General features: G+C 35.6%; 1 protein-coding gene across 1 annotated transcript; it reads right to left on the reverse strand.

Moving 5' to 3' along the window:
* Nucleotides 1-5182: 5182 nt before the first annotated feature.
* Nucleotides 5183-8434, reverse strand: LOC132950248 (innexin inx2). Its single transcript, XM_061021581.1, has one exon. It carries the CDS (start codon nucleotides 7928-7930, stop codon nucleotides 6851-6853), a length of 1080 nt encoding a protein of 359 aa, XP_060877564.1. The 5' UTR covers nucleotides 7931-8434; the 3' UTR covers nucleotides 5183-6850.
* Nucleotides 8435-11144: the final 2710 nt, after the last annotated feature.

The raw sequence follows: 11144 nt of genomic DNA on the forward strand, positions 1-11144 counted from the left end.
CGAACACAAAACTAAATTACTGCACACATAATAATATAATAATATATGGCTCAAAGTGATTTCCCGTTTTATCGTATGAAACTGACACAGGAAAACGGAAAAACGCGGTGGACCACGCTGTATACCTACCTATATATGAATGTTATTCAGATAATAGATATACTGACCATGTGGATTTATAATAATGTCATATTATATAAACTATAATATAGAGTAGGTACAAAGAAAACTGTGCCGACCGGAACTCTCTTTCAGAGCATCGTGTGGGCGGAGACAATAATATAAGCCTTTGTATTATAATATGTATATTATATTAATATATTATGTGCGTCGGCCGTGAACGACAACAATAAAACTGTTTCCAAATGAAAATATTATGTTCACTTTAAATCTAGAGGTTGAAACAATATGAGTCTTCCGCGGCAAAGTAAACCGTGATGGAAAATTTGATTTTCCTACATCATCGAAATATGTATACCTACATATTAGGATCCTATTGCATGTCTTACGATTGTTTTTGTTTTAAGTATTCGAGTGTTTCCGATCGCGAAGAATGACTTGAGTATAGAAATAGTAATTTGTAACTGCGCGTCTATGTTGGTTGAAAATTGCATCACTTTTAGAATATTATTATATATTTTTATATTTTTGGTGAGGTTTTCATTATGTTTACAACAATATTACTGAAAAAATCGTCTGAAACTAATTGTTGATTATGACTCATAACTTATGTATATGGCTTAAAGTTTTTATGACAGCCAGTTGGTTTTATTTTATGATATCGAACATCCCAAAATCCTTTATCAAAATATTCAAAAACTTTAACCATTAATTATTTTTATTATGAGTGACTTCCGTTTTTATTAAACAATAAACACCATAGCACTGATGAGATTTCTCACTATGAATTAATTTCAAACCCAAAATCCTACATACGGACTTGACATATTGTAAGACCTTTCACAACACACTTATTAATTTCTTATAGACCGTAACATTTAAAACAAAATAAAATATAAGGTTGGTATAGTAGGTACCTACTGCAATTTGTAAGTTGTAATACCTATTAACAACATTTAAAAAAATCTTTTCTTTTTTATTATTCGTTAAAATTCAATAACATTAGGAGTCATGTTAATTTCCATTTGTACCTATACAGTAATAATTGGCTTTAAATTGTATATTTATCTATATAATAATATGCACGAGATCTGCTCTAAAAGTACCAAAAGGGATTTTTTTTTAATAAATACATAGATAAATTATTATCATTTTGTATTATAATTTGATGACAAGACCCAAACAAGATTCCCACCTCATTTTCTAAATCACGAACCGTTATTCTACGGTAGGTAATTTAAAATTTTTTCACAAACTTTTGTTTCGACGTAATCGTTTTTGGGTGTCGATAGTCTTCTTGGCCATAAGTTTGAAAAATTAAATGTTTTTATTCATACTGAAAATACTAAATAAAGAAGTAAAAATATGTGTCATACCTATATAATAGTTTTATATGACTCGTACACTGTTGACCACTTATTAACTTGATGGATATAATATATATTATTTACTCCTGACCTACCTAATTCACCAGTTACCATTTACCTTGTTACCTATACTATTATTTCTTATATTTTACGTACAAAATATATCTCACTCATGTTTGAGTATAAGCTTCACGTGTCAAGTGTTTCAAAACATTAAAAATAAAATAATTGCTATTTCCCCTTCGACAGTACTACACCAACAATTTAAAATATATCACTCGACTTCACTAAGTGGCAACCCCAACCCCAAGGCCCAAAGACCGATTGACCGGCTATACAATAGTTACAGAGTAAGCCGAACACAATCGTTTTCCGGTTGCGACGTTAAATCGTCGACTATTAGTAGATATCTCGCATTTTAATAAATTAACGCGTCATTAATTGTTTGATAGCCTTAGCTACCATAAATATGGTATATAAATTATAAATGCCCACATATTATAAGCATGCAGCGGGTAGTATGTTGACTATTTGACTATATTCTGTGAGTATTAATTTTTTTAAGTAATGGATATCGGACTGCAACTAGGCGAGCCGAGCTTTGGGTCATTTTAATAAAGGAACCATAGTTTATTGTGTTTTACCCTTATTCTTAAAAAAAAATGTGTGGTTGATGATTAATAGTGATTAATAGAACATTAAAATGATTATATATTATTTTTAATTAAAAAAAAGAAATTAAGAATTATCCAATAATTACCTTCTCAAAGTAGCCACTAAGAATGTTTAGATTTTTAATTTTTATCATTGTCAGCTATCAACCGTGAAAACAGCGTATGTAAAAATATATAATATACACTACCTATACACAATCACATATTCAACCACGAATTTTCTTAGCAATACATCACTGACTGTAAGCTATTTATAGAAAAAAATTTCGATAAGACATTAATGCTGATAGTACGGGAGTGTAACTAACGATTACTCATAATTTGTAAGTTGTGTTATGCATTTCACTAGTATGGTAATATTTTAAATTTGAATATTAAACAGTAGGTATACCTAGTTAAATTATTGTCTTATGTGTAAAGATGGAAATCAAACGTGCGTATAATGGTAACATTGGTTAGAAAATTTTACCCCGCACAAATTGATGGAATACAATTCAAGTATATATTTGAATACTTAGTACTTAGTTACTTAAATAGTTTGTGAATACTCTTTCGATAATGTCGATTGCGTAACTGGTGGTTATGTGTTTTTATTTTTTTTTGTATTATTAAGTTACGGCTAAGGTCATTAGTCTAAAGATTATATTAGTCGGATTTTTACTGCGGGGGAGGGTACGTAGGGTTTGGAACACGTATATATGTGGCGTCGTGGCGATGATTTTCCATTAAAAACCCGGGTCACCCATCTGGGAATTAGCGACACCGGCTGATACTTGACTTCGGAACACAATAGTGTCTTCAACCACCGCTCCACACCAGGCCACAATAATGTTATACAATTTTTTTTTGTATATATAAACGGAAAATAGTTTGCGTAATAAATTAGTCTCATCGCACCTACCCTTCTAAAGCAGTGGGTGTAGTCATAATATTGTTCTTCGTTGTTGAGCTGTTGCCGGTTCTTACTTCAAAATGTGTGCAGTAGTTTCCAGTATTATAACCTACCTTGTTGGTTTTTATCATAGAGAATATAAGGACGGATAGGCCACCAGAATATATAACGCGAGAAATTAATATTTTGATATTTCAAGGGGTCTTATCAATTATATAACAAAATACAAACACAATTAATGATAAAATCCCTTGCTGGAGTGACAGTATACTATATAAAATCAGTCTGCCTCTCATACACATTCCGGACTGCGATACATTATTTTGTTCATATATAGGAATGACCATCTATGGTTTTTTATAAATTAAGTATTTTTTGTAGTAATTAAGTAACATGCGTTTCCGGCGAAATGAAAAATAAACCAGTAGGTACTAGTGTTCCACGACGAAATATATCTCTATATCGTAATGATAGCGACACAATTGGTTGGATTGTGTGTGGTGTGCACCAAGTAGTTGACCGATCTCATAATTGCTTACAATGGTCTGGTTCATTGAAATATATTATAAAACATTTTATGTAAGTGCTCTAAACGGTAACACCGATGTTTATCAGTGTCGTTATTATGATGTATATAATAATATTTAACGCGTTCATTGAACAAGTTACGTTTTTCAAAGAAATTAACAAAAAAATTGCCCGTAAAACGACCCTAAATGTCGCAGTACGATGCATTTTTTATCATCTATATATACACATATTAATAAATTATAATAACTGTTACAGACATAAAAAAGCTTTATATTTTGAAGGGGGGTTATGTTATTTTGATGAAATTCAAGAAATATTTTTCATATGGTGTATATTTTTACGCCTTATATCTGATCAATTTTTGTGGTCTTAATCCTCCATCTAAGCCCTCTTTTATACCCAGGGTGTAAAATGTTTAACATACCTACTTCATTCTACGATTCAAATTGTTTCCAAAGCAAAATGCATTGAACATTATATTCGACGAAAATCATTAATTATTACCTATTATTATTATCGCGGCATTTTCATATTTGTCCAGCTAACGATTTCAAAAAAATTACTGCTACAAGTAAATCACGAAGAAAATGCATTATTAAACTGCAGGCACCGATGCCACTTTAAACATAATTTATTGTATCACTGATAAAAGCTGTGATGGCGCAATAGACATGCATTTTTCGAGGTCGCGTATTAAATTACACACACGTTTCCCCTCTTCATTTGATGGAATGTATATAATATAATATATTATAATATGGTGACTAATAAAAATATTGATCCTTCCGGAAATTTCTCAATTTCATCTCGAATGAATGTCACAACGTTGTTTGTTTTGTACTTAAATAATTTTTCGTCGTTTAGTTATTTATATTATTAACTCTAAAAAATGATTATTAACATTTCTGTCATATTTTAATGTTTCGACATGGAAATAGTTGAACGAGTTAAGATTTATAAATTTGTTAGATAATAATGCCAATAGCCAATATTCAATAGTTTACTAAATAATATTCATTTCATGCAAAATAAAACGTCTGATACTATCAGCGACTTATTAAAATTTTTAAATATATATAAAAATTATTATAACCAATGATACTATTTACCAAAATGGTGTGTAGTTTTTATTTAATTACAATACGCACTGAAATGTCTGCAAAACTGGCTTATAGTTTATTTCGTGATAACGGAAGTCTCTCGTACCTACCTTAGGTTTGTTGTCTTCTTTCACAGAAATAAAAATAATTGTGGTCGTAGATCAATGACTGTTGAATTAACCGTTGTTTGTAAACCACAACATTCACCTGTCGTAGTAGTAGTGAACTATAATAGTAAATCACTAACAATAGTGTATAACCGACGCCGCTGCGGTGTTAATAATGATATAAGTAATAACATTATAAATTATAATACCATACAGTTTCACAGATTTATGTCATTCAAGTTAACGTTTTTCTTTCATACCTGCTCATACAAAATTACATTAAGTATTGAAGGTATTCTGCAAAAGGAACACGACCGGTTTACAAAATGTTTTCACCTAAAAACAATGTCATAAAGATGAAAATAATAGATATGGTAAAAAATAAAATTAATATTATTAAACGGATTTAGTTTATTAGGTTTCAAATACAAATATATATATCAAAAATAGGGTCTACACAATTTGATAGTTTAACTTGACAGTAAGTCATTAAGATCCCTGCAAACAATTACAAATATAAATAATAAAAAAAAAAACACCAGTCATATTATAATATTATATACTTGTAAAATGTCTTTTTTTCTTAAATTTTTTATTGTCTTGAATAAAACAGTATCTAATAGTCTTATATTGGCAGTCAATTTGGACTTAATTGACATAGCTGTGGTGTGCGCGTTTTTTTTTCAACACACTCGGGAGTGTGTATACACCAAGTGGTCATCGTACAGTTAAATATCAATATGGAATGTTGAATAATTAATTTTGAGCGTACATGATAATTCGTCGAGATATGCACATCAATAATATTACTATATATATATATATATGTAGTACAAAAAGGCACTTATGGAATTTCATTGTTAACATACATATTTAAATAATATATATAGCTAATAATAATAATATAAAATAAATGTAATATATTATAAGAACTTAAGAACTAGACAAAAAAAAAAAGTCAGTATTAAAACTAAATCTAAAATAATAATTATTACAGCTAATTAGCATCACATATATGTTTCATGATTATCTTTATATAGTTCATAAATGACATTCACGAGGGCCCATTTTCTTTTTTTTTTTTTACGTATTTACATATTTAATAAGAAAGAATAAGACAATTTTTGTACAATGTTTGTGCGAAATTCGATAATTTACTTTTTTGTTGTTGTACAGGTAGATAAAAAAATTATGGTTTTATTACCTGAATATGTAATATGTTTGATTGTGGAATGTTAATGAAAAAGTAATATTAGTTAAAATTAATATAAATACATAAAACACGTGAACACATAGTTTGCTCAAAATGGAAGACTCGAAAAATGTTTCGATTATTGCAAAATATACCAGTAATGTAACTAGTAACACTATTATGAAACTTTATGAAGGGGCACTACCACTGCAGTGGATAGTGACAATGATGAATCTTAACATAATTTATAGTATTTAGATGAATACATATTGTACCTAATAAAGAGTAAACAGTTAAGTTTTAAGTAATCTGCAGAGATGAATTATTGACAAGTAAATATTGTTAATGGCCAATCATTATTTCCAGGATTAAGTAGCATGAAACCACAGGTTGTCAATGCTCTAAATATTATGTTAACATTAGGTGTCTTAAAGAATGCAACCAAATATCACATTCGGAACACATGCCTGTAGCTTGCTTAGATGCCACAGAAGTTATATTGTACGTTATGTAGAAGAAAAAAATGAGACCAACAATAATATATCTTGTTATAAAATAATGATATAAAAGAAAATATTGTAAAAATTGTCAATCATATTTTAAAAACCAGGAAGGTTATTCATGAACACAACATTTTTTTTAACTGCACAACCCCTGTGTTCTCCGATAAAGATGATCGGAAATTAATTTTAAAAATATCATGAATAGATAGCGACATGCTTCTATATGGGGTGATAAAAATTATATTGAAAAAATAAAACAAATTGTCTAAAATTATTGCTTATCCATTCTTTGATTACCCTAAGCTAACAATTTTTTGTTTAATTTAGTATTTAAATACAAATTTGAAGTTGAATCAAGTCATATTTATACGCTCTGCTTACCGTCCAACCGCTTGGCTAAGTCTGATACAAGCTCCTTGAAAATTAAGGGGTCAATGTTCTTTCCCAACTGGTACAATACAAACCAATCACCGATTTGGCACTTCTTGGTAATGGTTTCAACTTCGTCCTGAGGAGCCAAACGAGATCTTGCTCTCAACAACAACAAACGGAATTTGGGCATCACTACAACAGCTGTGCGGTACACCAAGTTGAGACCACTGAGTACGGCAATGAACAAGAACCAGAACCACAGGAACACATAGATTTTTTCGTTGACAATGTTGAGTGGCAACACACAAAGACCGTCTAACTTCTGGATGGATCCAGATGGACCATATTTGTGGAATGTACATTTTGTAACTTTAGGAAACACCCGAGCCATGGGATCTTCACGTTCTTCAGGCTCCATTTCAGTAAATCTTAGCACATCTGAACCGTATGTACTGAACTCACCTTCGAGGAAGTAATCCATGAAGAATATCTGAGCGATGACATTGACGAAGTTGAGGAACTCGCACAGGAAGAAGCGTATGGCGTAGAAGTTCTGTGTGTGCAGATTGGTGGCAAAGTAGTCAATCAGCAGCTTCTTGCGGTCGTTCTTGCATTCCTCGCTGATGATCGGGCAGTTGAGGTCGAGCACAAGCATCTTGATGCGGCCACCCTCCCATGTCTTCCACATGTACCTGGGCAGGTAGAAGAACATTGCTTGGAAGAAGAGCACGAAGCACACCCACTGGTAGTACTTGTGGTACTTGACCTCGTCCTCGCCGTCCACGTGGGACGCGACGCCCGGCTGGACCACGTCTTTGCCGATGCGGCCACCGAGACGGTTGGGTATGGTAAACGTCGAGTATATCCAACAGTACGTGTCCATGATGTTGAGCGGCACATCGTCGACGATGCAATCGATCGGGTCACCGATGTACTGGCGGGACGTGACGAGCAACGAGAACGACACCAGGATGATGACGGTCACCTTATAGTGCAACCGGAATATGTTGTTGTCGATGCACACGCTGTCGATTTTCAGCAGCCCCTTGACGGAGCCGAACACGTCGAACATGGCGGCGGCGGAAGCTCAAACGCGGGTTATACTCACTAGACGGGAAACACACCGCCGGAAATCGGAAACTCGTCGTCGACGGCGGCGGCGGTCGTCGGGACGATGAAACGAGGAGAAAACGTTTTCAACCCGATCTCACGTGCGTGACGGGGCGCGCGTCATTTGTATGGAGACGCTACGAGATCGGCCGCGAAGTGTGTGTCGTGTGTGCACGTCGATTGTCGGCGCGCGCGCGAGCACAAATGCATACGACGAAGACAATAATATTTGAATCGTTTCCGAAAGAGGGCGAAAAAAAAAACTCGATAAACCGAACACGGTCACATGGATGTACACAGTACGTCGGACGAGCTCGGCCGTTTCTCGTGGAATGATTCGCGGCGGCGGGCGGCGGCCTGCGCGTACTGCGTGCGGTGGGGCGACGGCTGATTGTGCGTGCGCGTGCGCGTGAACGTTGTTGGCGCGGCGTTGCGTCCGTGTGTGCAACTGTGACGGTTGCCGTGGCAGGTGGGGAGGGGTGGAGGGTGGTGTCGGGTCAATGGAGTCGGGCGGCGCATGCGCGAAACGCCGCTTCGGCGGGCCTGCCTGCCGCCGGCTGGTCGCTACTACCCGTACGCAAACGGGTCTCTCTGGCCGCCGCCACTCTCTTTTGTTAACGACGCGTCGTCGTCGTCGGCGACAATACACCGAAGGGAAAACCGGTTGTGGTGTTCAGCTCTCTCACTCTTTCCAATGGCGGCCGGGCCGGACGACCGATCGGCACAACATTCCACGCTCGGCGTGTCGTCTCCGCACCGCCTAGGACCGACTCCGATGGCTGTGCGGCAGACGGTCGGCCGGCCGGCCAGCCAGCCAGCCAGCCAGCCACCGGTTCGCGAGCGCTAGCGGTCGTCGGCGGCGGGACGGCTTCTACACTACCCGGGCGCGGTGCACACCGACGATGCCGCCGCGGGTTCCCAATTTGTGCCGCTGCGACGATCCTCGTTCAAAAATACGTTTCGCGTAGACGCCCATTTCTCCGTGTATCGTACCCGGCGTACTCTATGGTTGAAACGAATCGGTTCAAAAAACGTTTCGATAAACGTAGTCACAGCGGATCGTTGTATACGGCGTTGCAGCCGATAATACCGCCCAAAGTTGGCGCTCTTCGTATCATTAAAACATCGTAAACGTATCATTTAGCGTAAACCCGTTCATTTTCATCGTCGACGAGTGTTTCGCGTAAGCATCATTACTCCCCATTAGTCCATTATTACAATCACGCGCCACCCAATCATCATTATAATCCGTCATACTCGCTATAAACATAGATACTCGCCACTCGGTTGCATGTGAAATATCGCTCGTTAATTGGATAATATTATAATATATTGCATTTTTCCGTCATGACCATTCCAGTATGCCACCTACAACTATTATATAGTACCATATCGGTACGCGAAACGTGACGGATCAATTAGGTGCTATATATTATAATTACACCCCTAAACGACCAATAATCGATCTATCGTAACCACGACGGAACGTTCCACGTGCACCTATTTGCTGTACGCGATCAATATGGATCGTGGTCGTGTAAACATTTAGGCGATCACACAGAAATGTATGTTGTGTGGTATCGTCGAACGACACTAGGAATACGTACAATCAATCGATTTTAAAGTACACAATTTAATATATTATTAACATCTGATATTATGTGAGCATAGGTACCTACCAAGAGTATATACACACTAATAATTGATATTATAATATTTATAATCCCACCCGAAAAATATTGCTGCGTCTACCTATACACAAACATAACTCGACGTCGGTGATACGCTGCACGTCTTACCGGTGCTTGATCGATTATTAAATTAAATCGAACAAACAGTATATACAATGTTTTTCGATTAGATACGTTTAGTATAAGGTGTAACTCGTAAAATAATCGAAACATTATTAATTGATCGAAACGGTGGTTAAATCAACGCGACAACTATGCTATGCTACATCTTCAAGCATACATACCATGAACGTTCATCGCTTTTATTTTAATTTTTTTAATTTTAAGTATGAAATAATAAGTTTGTTTAAACATTTTTTATTACCTAAAAATCGTACAGCAAAAAATTATTTTTTTATACTGTTCGGTGTTTACGTTAACAACGCCACGCTTGAACATTTTTTTGTCTTCGATATCTAATTTCAAAAACCTTGGTCACCGTATGTGCCTCACTGCAACCGCCAACCGGTCGACGTTCATTATGTTGTTATACTTGTAGGTATCTAAACTTTTATATTATATTGTGTACACACACAGTATAGAAATATAAAAATACTATAAACTCGTCAAAACTGCTGCATTGCATTGTATATATACTATGACGTGTAGGTCATCACATAATAATATTATATTATGACGTTAAACAATGACCGATCCTTGGTTCGTTCGATTTTCTGAGGCGCACGTCGTGTTTATGGCGAAAAAAATTAATAGGTAATCACGAACAAATAGTGGTAAGTACATCAGTGACTGTACAGCTTATACCCTAATGAGTAATGACCTCGTACATAAATGACGTACAACGATAGTAATTTGGTTATTAAGATTGAATCATTTTGCGTCGATCCTCCGGCTGAAGTAAAAACTGCACACTACTGCTAACAGCTAGATGCCTAGATGACACTTATTATTATGGTTAATACGATTCGTAAATTCTAGTACTTAAGCCTTATGCCCATAAATCACCTACCTGCAACGGTGAACATAGTGGATATAACAACTTACGATGCGAACGACTTACAGAGATTTATTCGTTCACCTTCACCAAAGAAAACGTTCCAAGAAATAAAAACCGTTCGATCATAATATAGATCGTAAATATCATATTAGTCATAGCGTAGTATCTTGGTTTCGACTTTGCCTGTGTGTAAAATATGCGACACGTATTTGCAGTACCTACCCAGAAGCAGGTCCTGCAGTCGAGACGAGGCGTGCTGCAGTAAACCCGATTGTATAATCATATGCATAAGTATATTGTACGTGTAAGTTACGAAATTCGTACTCGTTTCGTATCATGTAGTATATTATTTATAATTATATCCGATCGAACACGAATCGTCGCGTGTTGGCCGGAGGAAATGGTGTCGGTCAAACTCAAGGTGAGAAATGTTTCGAACGATATTATAAATATAATAATGTTATATATAGACGAATTTCTCACCGGCA

This window comes from Metopolophium dirhodum, chromosome 8, assembly GCF_019925205.1.
Source record: "Metopolophium dirhodum isolate CAU chromosome 8, ASM1992520v1, whole genome shotgun sequence".
Lineage (NCBI taxonomy): Eukaryota > Metazoa > Arthropoda > Insecta > Hemiptera > Aphididae > Metopolophium > Metopolophium dirhodum.

What these genes read in the sequence shown, in the direction of transcription:
- LOC132950248 (XM_061021581.1), bottom strand. Translation starts at nt 7,930, where the DNA reads ATGTTCGACGTGTTCGGCTCCGTCAAGGGGCTGCTGAAAATCGACAGC.